The sequence below is a fragment of the Sinocyclocheilus grahami genome, unplaced genomic scaffold (assembly GCF_001515645.1).
Source record: "Sinocyclocheilus grahami isolate Dianchi unplaced genomic scaffold, SAMN03320097.WGS_v1.1 scaffold73.1, whole genome shotgun sequence".
In the NCBI taxonomy this organism is placed as follows: Eukaryota; Metazoa; Chordata; class Actinopteri; order Cypriniformes; family Cyprinidae; genus Sinocyclocheilus; species Sinocyclocheilus grahami.
In genome coordinates this window covers 1,877,495-1,896,961 of record NW_015505252.1, presented here as the reverse complement: position 1 = coordinate 1,896,961, position 19,467 = coordinate 1,877,495, and the positions used below count along the sequence as shown (strand labels likewise).

The 19,467-nt window shown below is 35.8% G+C and overlaps 1 protein-coding gene across 8 annotated transcripts in view; it reads left to right on the top strand.

Annotated features, from left to right (window-relative positions):
• Window positions 1–19,467, top strand: part of LOC107585674 (bromodomain adjacent to zinc finger domain protein 2B) — an 84,788-nt gene that overhangs the window by 50,411 nt on the left and 14,910 nt on the right. For 5 of the 8 annotated variants that reach the window (XM_016272799.1, XM_016272800.1, XM_016272795.1 and 2 more), the window contains exons 11-26: window positions 2,757–2,865; window positions 2,953–3,054; window positions 3,793–3,982; window positions 4,938–5,030; window positions 5,108–5,169; window positions 5,366–5,431; window positions 7,425–7,490; window positions 8,114–8,158; window positions 8,414–8,440; window positions 10,263–10,328; window positions 10,516–10,656; window positions 11,707–11,961; window positions 16,183–16,406; window positions 17,381–17,455; window positions 17,784–18,015; window positions 18,872–18,934. In XM_016272799.1, the coding sequence (XP_016128285.1) occupies window positions 2,757–2,865; window positions 2,953–3,054; window positions 3,793–3,982; window positions 4,938–5,030; window positions 5,108–5,169; window positions 5,366–5,431; window positions 7,425–7,490; window positions 8,114–8,158; window positions 8,414–8,440; window positions 10,263–10,328; window positions 10,516–10,656; window positions 11,707–11,961; window positions 16,183–16,406; window positions 17,381–17,455; window positions 17,784–18,015; window positions 18,872–18,934 (1,816 nt within the window). The remainder of the gene's footprint in view (window positions 1–2,756; window positions 2,866–2,952; window positions 3,055–3,792; window positions 3,983–4,937; window positions 5,031–5,107; window positions 5,170–5,365; window positions 5,432–7,424; window positions 7,491–8,113; window positions 8,159–8,413; window positions 8,441–10,262; window positions 10,329–10,515; window positions 10,657–11,706; window positions 11,962–16,182; window positions 16,407–17,380; window positions 17,456–17,783; window positions 18,016–18,871; window positions 18,935–19,467) is intronic. The other 3 variants (XM_016272797.1, XM_016272802.1, XM_016272801.1) reach the window with 1 other exon arrangement.

Genomic DNA, 19,467 nt, shown 5'->3' with positions numbered 1-19,467 from the left:
GTACCGAAGGGGGAGGGGCTATGAGACTCCGATTATGAATGACAAAATAACCTTATATAATTCATACTATACATGGTTGAGTACATAGTGCATAAGTACATAATGTATGAGTGCATAGTGTATAGTGCGTCATTTGGGATGCAGCTATTGGCTTCCATTAAAGGGGTCATATGATGCGATTTCAAGTTTTCCTTTCTCTTTGGAGTGTTACAAGCTGATTGTGCGTAGATAAGATCCCTGAAGTTGCAAAGACTAAAGTCTCAAAACCAAAGAGAGATTATTTATCAAAGTTAAGACTCTGCCACGCCCCCCCTAAAATGGCTCGTTCTGACACGCCCCCACATATCTACCTCACTATGTGGAAATATTTGCATAATGCTGCCCAAATGTGCACGCAAAGAAAGAAGGCGTGGTTTCAGTAACCGCAGTTAGTGTTGAAGCAGCATGTCAGGGAGACGCTGTGTGTTTCTAGGCGAAAGCAAAAGCACTTTATTTGGCCTTCCGAAAGTAGATGCATTTAGGAATGAATCATTAAACTGCTTACAACAGAACAGCAATGCATTTTATGGACGACCGTTTCGTGAACCTAGGAGAGGAGGTAATTCTGACTTTGCTATGACAATCTGGCGCTTCTGAATCAGCTACTGTTTTGTTATTAGTTTAAGTATTTGCTATTGACTGTTCAAATGCGGAGTTTTGCACATCGTGTGTGTGTGTGCGCGCGCGAGAGAGAGCGAGGTGTGCGCGTGCGTGCGTGCGCGAGAGAGAGCGGTGTGCGTGTGCGCGAGAGAGAGCGAAAGCGGTGTGTGTGCGTGCGAGCGAGAGAGAGAGAGGTGTGTGCGCGCATGTGCGTGAGGTGTGTGTGCGAGAGAGAGAGGTGCGTGTGCGTGCGCGAGAGAGAGAGAGCGGTGTGTGTGCGCGCGAGCGAGAGCACGCGCGTGTGCGTGGGGTGTGTGCGTGTGCGCGAGAGAGAGAGCGAGACACATCACACATCACAGTGGAGTCAGCTGTCTTAACCGTGGCTTGTGTACTGCATCATTACTGTGTGTGCGCGCGCGAGAGAGAGCGAGGTGTGCGCGTGCGTGCGTGCGCGAGAGAGAGCGGTGTGCGTGTGCGCGAGAGAGAGCGAAAGCGGTGTGTGTGCGTGCGAGCGAGAGAGAGAGAGGTGTGTGCGCGCATGTGCGTGAGGTGTGTGCGCGAGAGAGAGAGGTGCGTGTGCGTGCGCGAGAGAGAGAGAGCGGTGTGTGTGCGCGCGAGCGAGAGCACGCGCGTGTGCGTGGGGTGTGTGCGTGTGCGCGAGAGAGAGAGCGAGACACATCACACATCACAGTGGTGTCAGCTGTCTTAACCGTGGCTTGTGTACTGCAAACACATACCAGCTTCATCACTGTGTCTGTCACGCGACTCTGTTCCCCTTTCGGGCTCTGTCTTTACATTTATTTTGAAAGATGAAGCTCGTGATTATGGTAAGGGGCATTACATTTCAGACGAGTGCTTGCGGTGTTCGGCCAATCACAATGCACTGGGTCAGCTGGCCAATCAGAGCAGACTGCGCTTGTCGGAAGGAGGGACTTTGTAGAAAACGAAGCGTTTGAGAGAGGCGGGGCATAGAGGACCTACAATAATGTACAGTATTTGAAAAATAATGTGTTTTTTGAATATTAAATCATATCAACATATTCTGTTACACCAAATACACAAAATAATGATCTTTAAAAAAGCATCATATGACCCCTTTAACAAAAATGCATCTGGTTTAATGACAGACATTTGAAGAACACTCTATCGCCCCCTTAAGTACAGAGGTTTGTTATTGCATCAGTAATGCAAGAATACATATGAAGTGCATACAACAGGACTGAATAAAGGTGAAGTAGTGCTATTTAAATTTTTTTTTTTTTTTTCACTTTTTTTACCTGTTGCCAGGTATGCTAAAGTTACTATTAAAAAACACAAAGCAGCCATCTGAGGGAGCAATATATTTATATATATATATATATATAATCAGATTTATTTGGATTTCTTTTTTTTATTTCTTTTAGCATCTCAGTATTTATCTGGCATAAAAAACAATGAGATTCTGAAATGGATTGACAACATTAGTTTAGTTTAGCTACAAAGCACATTTAAAAACAACAGAAGGTAGTATAAAACATACAATAATATAAATATTAGAATATTATTAATATTTAAAATACATTTAATTTCTTATTTTCTTTAATTTTACATATTATTATTATATGATATTTAAATATTAAACATTACATTTAATATTTAATTGTTAAATTTCTGCTAAAAGACATTAAAATACACTTAATATGCAGTAGTATATTCATGAGAACAAACTTGAACTGAATTGAGCTGAATTGAATCAACACTGAACTGACTTGTGCTGAATTATAACACTATTGTTTTCTGTAGAGCTGCTTTTTAGTTAAATTAAGTTTCATAATTTGATGAACTTTGTACTATTATTGATCTAAACTGAATAAACACTGAACTGAATGTGACTTGATTTGACTAAATGCAACTAATAAAACCCCCTAATTTGTTTAACTGTGTTGAAAACAGTGATGGACAGCAGCATTTAAAGCTAAATGTCTTTGGAATAGAGAAAATAAAGAATGGTTGGACAAACTTGGCCAGTTTTTGTGGAAATCAGCCTACAAATTGCTTACTTACGGTTGTCTCATTTATACATGAATTCACTTTGAGTCTTGAGCATGAAATGAAATGAAAACTCTCTCTGTTCTCAGATGGCAGAGGGAGACGCGCATCAGGAACATGTCTGGGCGTTTGCGTGGAGAGGTGGCATATTACGCTCCATGCGGCAGAAAGTTCAGACAGTATCCTGATGTCATCAAGGCAAGAGATGATCACTTTAAAACTTGTTGCTGTTTAATGACTGATGCTGCTGCTGCTCTGTTGATCTTACACTCTCACTCCTCACAGTATTTGACCAGAAACGGGATCGGCGACATTACACGTGATAATTTTAGCTTCAGTGCTAAAATAAAGGTTGGTGACTTCTATGAAGCCAGAGATGGACCGCAGGTAATTTCTTCAGTTGTACTGTTCTCTTATTCATGTCTGTCAAGTCAAACAGGCCCTGTGTAGGCTGAACAAATGTGATTTAATTTGCTGTGGGGAAGTAACATTGTAGTGTATATCTGTGGTTTTAAAGTGTATTGATATTTTTGGTTTCAAATATTAAATTATTATTTAATAATAATAATGATGATAATTTTAGATATTATTATTATTATTGTTACTAATACTACTACTAATGATGATAATATAATAATAAAAAATCATATAATATAAAAAATAATAATTAAAAAATATAATTTTGTTTTACAAAAATTTATATTTATTTGCTAAAAATGTTGTTGTGCAGTGTTAGTGTGTTTTGATTAAATATTAAATTATTTAATAAAATAACCCATTGAAGCCACAACAACAAATCATTTTAGATATTGTTATTATTATGCTGTTACTACTACTCGTACTACTACTAATGATAATAAGAAGAATTGATTTTACTAAAGTTATGTATTTACTAAACAATGTTTTGTTTAAATATTAAATTATCTAATAAAAACCCATTTAAGCAACTACAATAATAACTAATATTTTTTTATTATTATTATTATAAACTATTATTAATATTACTACTTCTAGTAGTAGTACTACTACTACTACTAATAGTTGATAATAATAATAATTATTATTATTATTTTACTTTTTGTGAAAAATAATTTATTCTCTAAACACTGTTGTTGTCTTCTTCAGGGGTTACAGTGGTGCTTACTGAAGGAAGAGGAAGTGGTTCCTCGTATCTTAGTGATGGAAGGTCGTCGGGGTCGTCTCAAGAATCTTGACCCCGCTCGCTCTCGCAGGAGAAGCAGAGCGCCTGACGAGAGTGAAGCTGATGCTGTCAGCAGCTCTGAGGCCAAACTACTGCGCAGACGGGAGGCCCAGGGTACCAAAACAAGACACAAATGCACACGCTGTCTTATCTGTTTTAGCAAAGATGTGAAACTAAACCATTACACATTGGAATGAAGATTGTAGAGTGTTTTAAAAGATTTATTAGTTCACCCAAAATTACAAATTCTTTTTTTTTTTTTTTTTTTTTTGAAGAATCTTCACATTATGTTTTAATTTTTTCTCTATACAAGGTTTCTGTAGGTCTTGAACTAAATTAATTTTAAGTTTGATTAAACCGAGAGTAAATATCTGTCAATGGGGAATTAACTTGTTTTCCCTTTGAATTAACCGAAGCCCATTGGCAGATATTTGTCCGTTTTTATCATAAATTCACTTCTTTTTGATAACTTTCTCTTGCATGTATCTTGATTTAAGAATAGTTAGACATTTGCACTGCAAAACATGACAAAAATACTGCGGAAGAACAGCCGTTTTGAGCAGTGTGTTTAGAAGTTTAAAAGTTATTTCCATTTTCTCGTTAAGCTATTTGTTGGTAAAAAAGTAGGTGTATTTTCAAACTTTGAAGTGCTGCTAATGCAACTCATTGTTTTCTCCTCAGACATTTACATTTAGAGAACATATCGATGTATTGTCAATATTGCCTTCTATTTGTTCCTTAGTATATGAAACCATGATCCGCACTCACAAAAAAGTTTTGTTTCCTATTGGTTCTAAATGTATGATAAAATGTAACAAGGAGACTGTTTTTGTGAGTGCGGATCATGGTTTCATATACTAAGTCATTTAATCGATTGACGCACCAAAACAAAAGATCAAGTGACAGAGCGCGGTGCAAACGGCTTTGTGGAAATTCTATTTGTTCCCAAAATTCTTTAATCTGTTTTAAAAAGGTCTTAAATTTATCTTCATAAAACTTGCAGAAACTCTGTCAGTAATTGGACTTGCTGTACATTAAATGAGCTCTAAAGCTCTCGTGTATCTGTCAGAAATGGCGCGGCAGGCGGCTCAGATGAAGCTGATGCGTAAGCTGGAGAAGCAGGCGCTGGCACGAGCGGCTAAAGAGGCCAGGAGACAGCAAGGTGAGCTGGAGTTTCATTTTGTTTTTGATTTCTAATACACTTGTAAAACCCGCTCACCATTTCCTATGAACTTTCAGCAATCATGGCGGCTGAAGAGCGGCGGAAACACAAGGAACAAATGAAGATTCTGAAGCAGCAGGTCAGAAATGTCCATGTTTTCTCATGACGCCTCCTGTTGACCTGTAGTTTGTGTTTGTGCGTGCATTGCTGCTTTTGACACTTCAGATCAGCCTTTACCTTTATGAGTTTTTGCATAAGATGCTTGTTGCTTCACGTTTTATCAGTGAAAACCCAGACCACAGCTCATTCTTTCTCATTCCTGCTTTCTTTCACAGGAGAAGTTCAAGAGAATCCAGCAGGTCCGTTTGGAGAAGGAACTCCGTGCTCGGCAGATTTTGGAGGTACTTGTATGTAAAATTTCAAAGCTTATACACTGTACAATGAAAATAATATATGACCCTGGACTAGAGACCTGCGCGGGACGGATTTTTCCAGACAGATTCTGTCCCGTGCCCGCCCGCTCCCGCAGAAATATATCTTATCTGGTCCCGCTCCCGCCCGCGACATTCATGTTTTGTCCCGCTCCCGCCTGCAAAGGCCTGCATAAAAGTAATCTATATAGACTTTTTCAGTACATCGAAGAAATTTACATGAAATGGTTCTGTAACATCTCCTAAGCTCCACAACATCCCAGCATAAACACTCCTGATAAAATATTTGCTATTTAGGCTAAGCATCAACATTAACAAACCACTGTTATTTTTAACAGAAAAACAAGCATGGGCTGCTGCGTGCATGGTTTGGCATGGCAGAATGCGAGCAGCGCTTCCTTTATGCTCCCGCATCCCGCACACACACAAGTCTCTTCCCGCCCACACCCGCACTCGCCCATCAAAAGTTGTCCCGCACCGCACCCTGTTGCGTTGGGTCCCACGGTACTCCCGCGGGAGTGCAGGTCTCTACCCTGGACCACAAAACCAGTCTTTTTAAGTGTAAATTTTTCAAAATTGAGATTTATACTTCATCTGGAAGCTGAATAAATAAGCTTTCCATTGATGTATGGTTTGTTATGATAGGACAATATTTGGCCGAGATGCAACTATTTGAAAATCTGGAATCTGAGGGTGCAAAAAAATCTAAATATTGAGAAAATCATCTTTAAAGTTGTCCAAATGAAGTCCTTAGCTATGCATATTACTAATCAAAAATTACATTTTGATATATTTACGGTAGTAAATTTACTAAATATCTTCATGGAACATGATCTTAATATCCTAATGATTTTTGTCATAAAAGAAAAATCGATCATTTTGACCCATACAATGTATTTTTTCGCTATTGCTACAAATATACCCCAGCGACTTAAGACTGCTTTTGTGCTCCAGGGTCACATATAAATATAATACAAATGTAAAATTTTCTACATGCATCTATAGTTTAATTAAAGTTTAATGGAAATTCTACAAGCTTTGTCATCAGTTTTGATAACTGTACTGTTATTTTGAAGTGTGGGAAGGTTTGGAGTTACTTATAAATGAATTAATGAATAAATACATCAAAAAATATATATATTTTTATATTTTATTTAAGCCTTAAATACAGTACAATTAAATACTTGAAAATAGTACAACAATAAATGATAAATTATCTACATGCAAAGCTAAGTTTAATTAAAATATTTGAAACGTAGCGAAAAGTGGTGGAAAAGCTGCCAGCTTACCTTACTATTATTTTGAAGTGTGGGAAATGTTTTGTATAAATCAGTTTGAAAATAGTACACGTTAGTTTTGATGACTTTATTATTTTAAAATGTGGGAAATAGCAGTAATTCAAAAAGAAGCATGTCTGACTCTAAAGGCACCCATGCCACTCCTGGAATGACACAGTTTTGTCTTCAGTCACAGACAGTCACAATGAAATTGAGCAAATATTCTTCTTTAAGTGTCCATATTAATTTTTAACATTTAAGGATAAAACAGTTAGCGTTATGACCATATCTCAAATTGACACCGTTAGTTACCGTGTTAGTTATCAACTCTAACTGCTTTTTTAAAAAACAATTGTATATTACATCTTATATTAAAATTTTTAAATCTGCTTCTTTACCATGTCTGTTTGTTTTGAATGATGTTTCCTCTACTTGGGGGGGGGGGGGTCAGGGGGGTTCCCCTATCGGGGGGGATCACCCTTTTAATAAAAAAATAAATATGGAACGTCCATCAAATATTATTAGAAGTCCGAAAAGTATTGAGGTATAAGTTTATCACATCTTTAATTCATACTGTACTAAGCATTCAAATATTTATTGGTCAAGTTAAATAGCTTACGTCAAATTTTTTATGTTACGTTATAATAATGTATTCATTTGTCTGTCAAATATGTTTATGCCAACAGGCTAAAAGAAAAAAGAAAGAAGAGGCTGAAAATGCCAAAATACTAGAAGCTGAAAAACGAATAAAGGTTTGTTGTCTTTTTTGTCTTTTTTTGTAGCGTTTGATTTACTGAATTATTTACTATGAGCAGTTTATCTCAATTTCTGATTCATCGTCTCTCCTTGCTATATATTACATATGTTTACTAAAAAACAATGAAACCAATAAGAGTAAAGTCAGACACTGGGACAGAAATACACCATGTGAGTGATTGGATTTGACAGATAACAACAATAATTGTTACAATTGAGCTATTATTCAGGTGAAATATTTGATGACACATTGTGTGTTTTATATGGTTAGAAACTTTATAGGAAGCCAAAAATATGCCCTAATAAATTTTTTTTTAAAAATCAGAAACTGGACTAGTGCTCATTTTTATAAGCATTTGGGTGTGTTTCTGTGAGAGACTGAGTGAGACCTGAGACAGCAGCAGTACTCCATTTCTCATTTTACATTAACACTCATGTGCCCCTCGACTATACGCCTGTCAGTCAAAACCCAGGCATTTCAATATACCACGGAAATAAATGGAGAAAATCCTATCTGTTTATGACATCCCTCCATCTGCATCTCTTTCTCTCACCCATCTCAGTAATGGAAAGAAGGAAATATTTGCAGGTTTGAATTAATTTTTATCTCTGTCTGAAGGAGAAGGAGCTGCGCAGACAGCAGGCCATCATCGTGAAGCACCAGGTATGAGCAGACGTCTTCAAAAAACAGTATTTCACTGAATAATGCCTCAGGTCTCTGCTGCTTTTATTCTTTTATGTGATTACTTTAAAGAAATAGTTGAATTCTGTCATTATTGTAAGAATGATCTTTTTTGGCTCAGCTATTGCTCTAAATGTATTGTGGGTAATCGGTCTACTGGGGAGTTGCTCAATAAGGTTGTATGCATTGATTTATTTACTCATTTTTGTTCTTGCCTTTGCCAACTCTCACTGGCAGGAGTTGGAGAGACATAGACTAGATATGGTATGGGTATGTTTACTTTTCTACATCTAACACATTGTGAAATGCTTGAGATTCGGGTGTTTTGCTTCGTGTTGCATGTGCAACTGACTGCTTTGACTGCGCTTGCATTTCTCCTGCATGACACCCTGCTGAAGGAGACAGAAATGGGCTCTTTTCTGAAACTTAGTGAGCTGCCAATGTGGGAAACATTTTTAGGCATCATAGGAGACAGTCCTGGTTTATAGAGAAAGCAATCCCATAATGCATTACAAGAAGAATGCACTGAAAAATCCATCAAAGATGGCAGACAAAATTAGAGAAATTCTAGTAAACTAAGTGAATACAGCAGTGTTGTTTTAGTATTATTTATATGCTATTTTAGTATTTATTGATATTTTGAATTGGCTTTTATTTAAATATTTCCTGTTTTAATTTTATTTTTTGTAATTTTGTGAATTTGTCATTTTCATTATTTTTGTTATTTTGTATTTTATTATTATTTGTAAAATATTATTCATTTATTGTTTTTTTTTAATATTTTAGTTTTTGAAATTTTTAGTACTCCAACTTCTAATTTTCATTTAAGTTTTTTCTGTGTGTGTCTGTATGTACTGTATATCTCACTTAAAAGGCAGCTCACTGTTTTGGAACAGAGCTGGAATCTGTTAACATATATCAGTCAGTCACAATATTTCCATCCGTGTCGGTGGAAACTTGATTGTCTCCGCTGCTTCATATCATCAAGCCTTCAATGCAATATCATAAACATTCATTCTGATTCTTGCTTGTTTTTTGATTTGCGTGGCGTCTAGTGTTTGTGATCTTTGAGAACATCCAGCCCCTGAAGTGTACATGTTGTTTTTGTTTTAAAACAAATAATTTCCTACAAAGCTTTAAAGTGTCTCTCAGCAGCTGAAACAGTTTTCCGATTGGATCATTGTTTATATTTTAAAGTCTGTTGTTTCTTGCATCGTGTTTAAATATTGTTATACTGAAGGAGTTCAGAGATTTCTGTGGACTCGTTCACGTCTTCCTCGTCGTCTCCTGTCTGTCCTGCACTAAAGACCTGTAGAAACCTGATGGTTAATATGTAACCCCTGGAATAACTCACGCTTTATCAAGATGTTTAGGAAGTGGAGGACTGAGCCGCGCTGGTTAACAGATCTGTTTTAGTTCTGCAGACTCTCAGCTCTTAACCTGCTGAAGCTTCACTAAATCTTCATGCTTCTGCAATTTTGTCATTTTGCAGTATACAATGCGTGTGTTGTGATTTAGTTTTTGTTCTTTCTTTTATTCTGTCTAAATTTTTTTGTTTCTCATTTGCTTTTTCATTCTTTGTTCCATTTCATCATTTTGTTTCTCTTTTTTTGTTTTGCTAATTGTTGCTTATTTAGTTTTTCATTTGTTTTTCTTAAGTGTTTTTTCTTTTTTCTATTCATTCTGTCTTTTTTATTTTTCTGTTTTTTTTTTCTTGCTTTGCTTGTTTGTTTTTTTTCCCTATTTTTTCTGTCTTTTGTTTTCAGTGTTTTCATTTTTCTTTCATAAATGTAATTCTTTCTTGTATTTGCTTTCTCTTTTCTGTTTTATTTTTGTGTTCTCTTGACATTGTTAAATTAATAATTTTGTTTTTCTTTTTTTCATCCTTTTAATTTGTTTTACTTTTTTTCATTATTTCTTCTTGCTTTCATAGGGTTTTATTTTGATGTTTTTATTTATTTCTGTAATTCATTATGTTTGTTACTTTGCTCATTTGTTCTCTTTTTTTGTGTGTTCTTTCATTCTCTCCTGTGTAGTTTTGTTTCATTCTCTCCGTTCTTTCTCTGATGTCTGATGTTTGTTGTAGGAGCGGGAGAGACGTCGGCAGCATGTGATGTTGATGAAGGCGATAGAGGCCAGGAAGAAAGCTGAGGTGTGTTATACAGCTCCTTTTATCATTTCATCATTCTCTTTTCCTCCTTTCATCTCCTCTTATTCTCCGTCTCCTCATCTCTTTGTCCTCCTCAGATCCTTCATCCATTCAATCATATAGACTATGAATGAGTAGATCAGTCTTTTGGCACACAAGGTTTGTCAAATCTTCTTAAATGTTTCCGCAGGAGAAAGAGCGACTGAAACAGGAGAAACGAGATGAGAAACGACTGAACAAGGAGCGCAAACTGGAGCTCAGACGGCTGGAGCTGGAGATGGCCAAAGAGCTGAACAAACCTAATGAAGACATGTGTCTGTCAGACCACACGGTGAATCACCGCAGCCACTGAATCCTTCTTACACAGAACCAAATAAAAAGATTAAGTGCATAATTTCTGCGCAGTTAGTGGGACCAAATGAAATTGCATAATTGAGACGTAGGGTTTTCCTGTATACTACCAACCAAATGTTTTGAATAATTACATGTCTTATTTTATTTATTTTTTATTTGCTGCATTTGCTAAAAAATTCAGTAAAAATTGTGAAATTACATTTTAAAATAACTTTCTATGTGAATGTTAAAAATCTAATTTACTCGTATGATCAAAGCTGAATTTTCAGCATCATTACTGCACTCTTCAGTGTCACATGATCCTTCAGAAATCATTCTAATATGCTGATTTGTTGCTCAAGAAACATTTCTGATTGTTATCATTGTTGAAAACAGTTGTGCTGCTTCATACTTTTGTGGAAATCTTGATGCCTTTTTATTTCAACAGACATTAGTACTTTTGTTCATCAAGGATGTATTAAATTAATCAAAAGTGACAGTAAAGACATTTGTAATGTTACAAAAGAGTTTTCAACATTGATAATAATAAGAACCGTTATCAGTAATTTAGCACCAATAATAATTAATCAATTCTAATCAGATGAAATTCAATCAGCATTATAGAATGATTTCTGAAGGATCATCACTGAAGACTGGAGTAATGATGCTGAAAATTCAGCTTTGATCACAGAAATAAATTACGTTTGAACATATATTCACATAGAAAACAGTTATTTTAAATTGTAATAATATTTTAAATTTTTACTGCAATTTTAATCAAATAAATGCTGCCTTGATGAGCAGTAGAGACTTCTTTTAAAACATTAAAAAAATCTTAATTATCCCAAACTTTTGACCTTGCAGTGTATATGACAATCAAATATCCCAAAAATCATCCACCTAGCAACATAAGAACCACCAAGAGTTAGTAGCAACCATCCAGAACACCATAGCAACCACAGACACATAATAGTCACATAACCATTCAATAGTAATCTGCTGTTCTTGAATGAATTCAGTGTGTAAGTGTGTTTCACTCCATGTGCAGCCTCTGCCAGCGCTGTCACGGATAGCGGGTCTGCTGTTGCCGGGGGGATGTTTCTCAGACTGTCTTATGGTCATGCAGTTCCTGCGCTGCTTTGGAAAGGTCCTGGGGTTTGACCTCAGCACTGACGTGCCGTCTCTTGGCGTGCTGCAGGCAGGGCTTCTGAATGTGAGCGACAGCATGGGCTTCATCCAGGACCTGCTGGTGCGCATGCTGTCTGCTGCTGTTTGTGACCCAGGACTCCCTGCAGGACACAGGGTGAGACCCTGATAAATTGAACATTCACTTCAGTGGTATGAGATGACTGGAAGCTTTCAACTGCTTTCCTACTGATCTCTCACCAACTGAACTGCAGTGAACAAACTTTGAGCTGCACTATTCTAGATAAACTGAAAATCACATTTTTTTTGTCTCAAATAGAGATCACAGTTCTCCCACGATTCTGAACTAAACAAAATAATGTGACAAAATATTAATTGCTGCAGTCTATTTAAAAGTGTTTCATTAATTTGAATGAATTATTAAACATTTTAATATATATGTATTTAGAATGAAATATATTTAATACACAATATTATGAAAACGTGGTTTGAGCGAATGATTCAATGGCTCACTCAAAAATACTTCACTTGTTTCATAAATTACATTTTAAAATAACTTTCTATGTGAATATGTTAAAAATCTAATTTACTCGTATGATCAAAGCTGAATTTTCAGCACCATTACTCCAGTCTTCAGTGTCACATGATCCTTCAGAAATCATTCTAATATGCTGATTTGTTGCTCAAGAAACATTTCTGATTGTTATCATTGTTGAAAACAGTTGTGCTGCTTCATACTTTTGTGGAAATCTTGATGCCTTTTTATTTCAACAGACATTAGTACTTTTGTTCATCAAGGATGTATTAAATTAATCAAAAGTGACAGTAAAGACATTTGTAATGTTACAAAAGAGTTTTCAACATTGATAATAATAAGAACCTTTGTCCTCCTCAGATCCTTCATCCATTCAATCATATAGACTATGAATGAGTAGATCAGTCTTTTGGCACACAAGGTTTGTCAAATCTTCTTAAATGTTTCCGCAGGAGAAAGAGCGACTGAAACAGGAGAAACGAGATGAGAAACGACTGAACAAGGAGCGCAAACTGGAGCTCAGACGGCTGGAGCTGGAGATGGCCAAAGAGCTGAACAAACCTAATGAAGACATGTGTCTGTCAGACCACACGGTGAATCACCGCAGCCACTGAATCCTTCTTACACAGAACCAAATAAAAAGATTAAGTGCATAATTTCTGCGCAGTTAGTGGGACCAAATGAAATTGCATAATTGAGACGTAGGGTTTTCCTGTATACTACCAACCAAATGTTTTGAATAATTACATGTCTTATTTTATTTATTTTTTATTTGCTGCATTTGCTAAAAAATTCAGTAAAAATTGTGAAATTACATTTTAAAATAACTTTCTATGTGAATGTTAAAAATCTAATTTACTCGTATGATCAAAGCTGAATTTTCAGCATCATTACTGCACTCTTCAGTGTCACATGATCCTTCAGAAATCATTCTAATATGCTGATTTGTTGCTCAAGAAACATTTCTGATTGTTATCATTGTTGAAAACAGTTGTGCTGCTTCATACTTTTGTGGAAATCTTGATGCCTTTTTATTTCAACAGACATTAGTACTTTTGTTCATCAAGGATGTATTAAATTAATCAAAAGTGACAGTAAAGACATTTGTAATGTTACAAAAGAGTTTTCAACATTGATAATAATAAGAACCGTTATCAGTAATTTAGCACCAATAATAATTAATCAATTCTAATCAGATGAAATTCAATCAGCATTATAGAATGATTTCTGAAGGATCATCACTGAAGACTGGAGTAATGATGCTGAAAATTCAGCTTTGATCACAGAAATAAATTACGTTTGAACATATATTCACATAGAAAACAGTTATTTTAAATTGTAATAATATTTTAAATTTTTACTGCAATTTTAATCAAATAAATGCTGCCTTGATGAGCAGTAGAGACTTCTTTTAAAACATTAAAAAAATCTTAATTATCCCAAACTTTTGACCTTGCAGTGTATATGACAATCAAATATCCCAAAAATCATCCACCTAGCAACATAAGAACCACCAAGAGTTAGTAGCAACCATCCAGAACACCATAGCAACCACAGACACATAATAGTCACATAACCATTCAATAGTAATCTGCTGTTCTTGAATGAATTCAGTGTGTAAGTGTGTTTCACTCCATGTGCAGCCTCTGCCAGCGCTGTCACGGATAGCGGGTCTGCTGTTGCCGGGGGGATGTTTCTCAGACTGTCTTATGGTCATGCAGTTCCTGCGCTGCTTTGGAAAGGTCCTGGGGTTTGACCTCAGCACTGACGTGCCGTCTCTTGGCGTGCTGCAGGCAGGGCTTCTGAATGTGAGCGACAGCATGGGCTTCATCCAGGACCTGCTGGTGCGCATGCTGTCTGCTGCTGTTTGTGACCCAGGACTCCCTGCAGGACACAGGGTGAGACCCTGATAAATTGAACATTCACTTCAGTGGTATGAGATGACTGGAAGCTTTCAACTGCTTTCCTACTGATCTCTCACCAACTGAACTGCAGTGAACAAACTTTGAGCTGCACTATTCTAGATAAACTGAAAATCAAATTTTTTTTGTCTCAAATAGAGATCACAGTTCTCCCACGATTCTGAACTAAACAAAATAATGTGACAAAATATTAATTGCTGCAGTCTATTTAAAAGTGTTTCATTAATTTGAATGAATTATTAAACATTTTAATATATATGTATTTAGAATGAAATATATTTAATACACAATATTATGAAAACGTGGTTTGAGCGAATGATTCAATGGCTCACTCAAAAATACTTCACTTGTTTCATTACTGAATGAATCAGCATTATTGAAAAAATCTCTTGAATAAATGATTCAGTGACAAATTCATGCGAAACAATGCAGTCAGCACAAACGTTATTTGAAGCGGCAGTTAATTTTCAAAAGGGGATTTGCTCTATTTTGATCGCTACCATAGACTTCAATGTTTATATCTGAACTATAAATCCTCGAATGCTTTTCGTGCCGAATTTTCACTTTCAGTGTGAAAAGGCCTTAAATTTCATTCCAGTATTTCTGTGATAATATGAATGACTGCTTTCTCTGTGTCAGCGGCAGCGCAAACGCAGATTTGAATGCTCCAGTTTTTCAAAGGTTTAATAAACACAATGATTCACTGTTTTGAAGCGCTCCAATCGGATCGTGAATAATTTAATTCAGATTGGGATTTTGATTCAGGACAGGACTTCAGAGTGCTTTTAATTTATTTATTTGATTCAGAGCATCGCAAATCATTTTGATTTAGATCGGGACTTCGGAGCGTGGATCTTTTTTTATTTTTAAATGGTACAAAACATCAAACCATTAAGGCAGTACAGTTATAAAAATGAAAGAAAGAATACACAAATACAAATCCCTTAAGAAAATTAACCATGGTTTTATTATAGTAAAGGTGTAGTAACGGGGTTTTTTTTTTTCCTATTTTAGAAACTGTTTCTATTTCTGCAAACTAATGACCGTGATAATCTCAGTTACAGATTATGTGCTTTATTCAAAGTTAAATGTGAGTTTTAATGTCATATTGCGTGGCATTTATAGCCATACTGAAAACAACAACAGATAGTTTACTTAATCAGATCTTGAAAATAAATAAAAGCAAAGATGTACGTTAAAACTGTGACTCACTGCGAACCGACAAGCGTTTTCCATAACAAAGATGGTATGTCACTCAGTATGTACATTTAATGATGTTAAAAAGGTTTAGTATTTATGAATTGGATTATAAACTTATCCATTTCGTTGAGAGTGCAGAGCGCTTCCAGAGAGAGCCCGCCCACTCACGCTTCTGATTGGCTGTGATATTTGATTGATTCTGTCGCGTTGCGTCTGGTGTGGACTTTTTGTTGTTATAGGGGGTGTCATAAAGCACAGCAGCAATCAGTGGTTATTTTTATATTTACTTTTATTTTTACAAAAAAGGAAAATTGCCTGAAAAGCAAAACAGTAATTGATTGTCAATAAACATGATTTGATCTCATATTTTGTTATTTTATTTATTTTTCTCATTTGAGGGTACTAAAATCAACACAAAATATGTGTAAAAATCTGTCTGATCCTATAGTATTCCCTCGTGCTCCATTCCTGCTGCTCTTCTTCGAGCTGAATATAAGTTCAGCCCCTCAGCAGATTCTCTGCACTAATCTTACATGCGTTTACGGTCTTAATAAAAAGCCTCTTGCCGCCTTAAACTCCTAAATGAAACGATTTAACCGTGCCTTTAGATTATCATTAATATATTCAGTTTTCTTTGAACGTATTAACTCGCTGCCTTTGTCACACTGAATTCCTCATTGCATCGCTCTGTTCTTTTGTTTGGATGTTTTGAACACTTCAGGCTAAGACGGCTCTGGGAGACCATGTGACTAACGTCGGCCTGAACCGGGACAATGTGTCCGAGGTGCTGCAGATCTATATGGAAGCTCACTGTGGACAGACTGAACTGGCACCGCTGGCTGAGAGCTTGAAGACCAAAGCTTTCCAGGCCCACACGCCATCTCAGAAAGCCTCCATACTGGCCTTCCTGGGCAATGAGCTGTCCTGCAGCAAGAGTGTGGTCAGGTGCGCTCCTCTCGCTTGATTAGCTCTGCATATTTACGGTGGAAGTAGAGTGGAAAACTGATGCTGCACTAGAGAATGGACCAGGCAAAATGTCCATATAAATTGTGCAATGGCAGAAAAATATATGCATATATATATTTAAGGGCACTTTTCATGCATTTTTTTTATTTTACCTTTCGTTTAGTGTGTAATATAGCTATTTGTGCATGTAATTGATCTGCAAAGTTAAAAAGTCAACACCAAAGGAAGTTGAACAGAAAAAACTTGCCTGAAATGCCTTGTTTATAGTCCTGTCATTATTTATTTGACTTTGATACATCATGTTACACAGCACAATGCCCACCCACTTGCTGAAGAATATGTGAAATATAGGTTTATTTATTTAATTTTTTTTGCTTTTTTACTTTAAATCACATGAATGTTTTCTAGCAGACCCCAAACATAAAATTAAAACAAGAAAGAAAAAATATTTCTAAATTATACATATTAAAGTGCCTGTTATGCTCATTTGCAAGTCTAAATTAGCATAATACGGGCACTTTATATCTTGTTTTAACCGGTTTAACCTAATGTAATTTTATATAATGTAAAAATTTAATTTTGCTTCCAGGTAAATGTGACACTTTTTTTTCCCTTTTTTTTTTAAGGATTTTTATACAGTTTTTACGAAGCAAACAATGGTCGTTACAATATAATAACCATTTTTTCCTTAGTATTTTCCACTAAAACTGTGTGTGTGTGTGTGTGTGTGTGTGTGTGTATTTTATTTATATATAATATACATACACACACACACACATTGTTTTACTGGAAAATGCTAAGGAAAAAATGGTTATTATATTGTAACGACCATTGTTTGCTTAGTATTTTTCCAGTAAAATAATATAAATTATATTATATTATTATAATATAAAAAAAGGTATCGTGTGAGATGCATGCACGATATTTACATTTTCTTTGTCCTCTTTGCACAGTGAGATCGACAAAAACATTGACAGTATGACTAACCTGCGACGAGACAAATGGGTGATCGAGGGGAACCTACGGAAGTAAGACACTTGTTTACACATCACATAAACACACATACAGTATTTACTTACTGATCTTACTGTATATAATGCAAAACACAAATCACATTTCACTTAGTGATCGCTAGTCTTCCCGTGGTCCATAATACACAGTTCACTATTTTGAATGACAAATATAAAGATACACTACTGCAATTTCATTCTCCTTGCATTTTGATATTCAACAATATTTTGCTGCCTTTGCACTGTGGTTTCCTTCAGAAAATGCCGATCTAGTTATAATCTGATTATGATGCTCTGTTCAGCTAGATTGTAATGCATCATTTTTTTGGCTGTTATTATTTTTCAGACTGAGAAGCATCTATGCTAAGAGGACGGGAAAGCGAGAGAGCAGCGTTGGAGGAGAGGAGGGTCAGTCCACCAGTACGCCTGCGAACAGCCGTAAACGCAAGCGCAAAGGAGGGGAGAGTGATGAAGATGATGAGGAAGATGATGACAGCGATGAACAGGGAGAGGAGGATGAGGATGAAGATGATTTTGGTGGGAAGAAAGGAAAAAAAGCAGAAGCATGTGAAGATGAGGTAGAGTGAATTTTTTTTCTTTGGTGAAAAAAAATATAGAAATGAAAAAGAAAGCCAAAATATTAAATGCCATGCGTGATTGTTTACGGAGTAATCCACTATTTTGTAGAGAGGGGGTTGAAATTGCACCTGAGATTTGGAGCCAAGTTGCAGGGTGGGAAAATTTACTTTATAAAGATGCCACTCTGCATCATTGTTATTTATATTATATATGTTATTTTTTTACACAGAGATTGGTAGGTCTGCTAGTAAAATCTGTTGACTTTAGCGATACTTGTTGCAATAAATACCAATGTTGCAAAAGCACTTTTTCCCCAAAGTTGGCATGCCTTTAACTCAAAAAGTATTAAAGATGTATTAATATCCTTGTAGATTTTGATTCTTGACAATTTTCTTTCAATATTCTCATTTTTATGGCCCTACATGGTTAATTCCCAGAGAGATGGAGATTTTGATGTGGCTTTGTGTACAGATTGTTGAATTTTAACCCATTTTCAAAACCCATTTGGCTGAAAAACCAAATGTGGTCACTTTGCATGTAGGTAATACTTATCTATTTATTTTCCTTCTTAATATTCAAAAATATTAGCTGGGGACGTTTCTGAAATTTGATTGATTTGACACGGAAATAACCTAATGTACAGTATGTGTTCAAAATGTATTCATCTGACGTTAGATTCTCAGTCTTTTTTTTGTTTAGTTTTAGTAATGCTCTCTTTTTTGCACTGAGAAGGAGGTTTTGAGCTCTAAAAGTTGTTTGCTATGTTTTTATGGAACAAAAACTAATTTCTCAAGAAAATCGAACTCGTCATGATGTTTTAGCAGCATGTCAGCTGTTCTTGGTCTTGTTTTGCAGGATGAAGGTGATCAAATCACAAGCATTGAGGAGCTGGAGAGACAGATTGAGAAGCTCCGCAAGGTAAATGAACATCAGATTTTGGATCTTACAACATGTTTTTGTCAAGTATCCTATTTAATACATCAGGCTTTTGTGGCTCATATAGGATGAAATACTGATATAAAGAAAAAAACAGCTCAGTTTTATTGAGAGGCCCAAACTGAGCAAAAATAGCAATTTGGTGAAGATGCTGATATTTATATGGCCAAAAAGCAAGATTAAATTCTGATGCTTGTACCGTAGATCGATGAGATCTTTATAACAGTATAGCAGAATACTTACATAAAATGATATAAATATAATTTAGATGCCTTAGAAAGGTCTGTATGAATAAATCTAACAGTCAGTCCTTTTCTTAGGGACTGTATGTTATTACATCAGCCTAAAATGCATAACCAACCAAACAATGCATAAGAGATATAGAACAAAAATCTTGTTGTATGTCATCTGTAGAGGACATTAGGAATCAGTTATTGAGAAAATGAAGGCAAGGCACCACAGGCAAAATCTCATTAAATTCATTAAAAACAAACGTCCTCTATAGAGGACAAAAA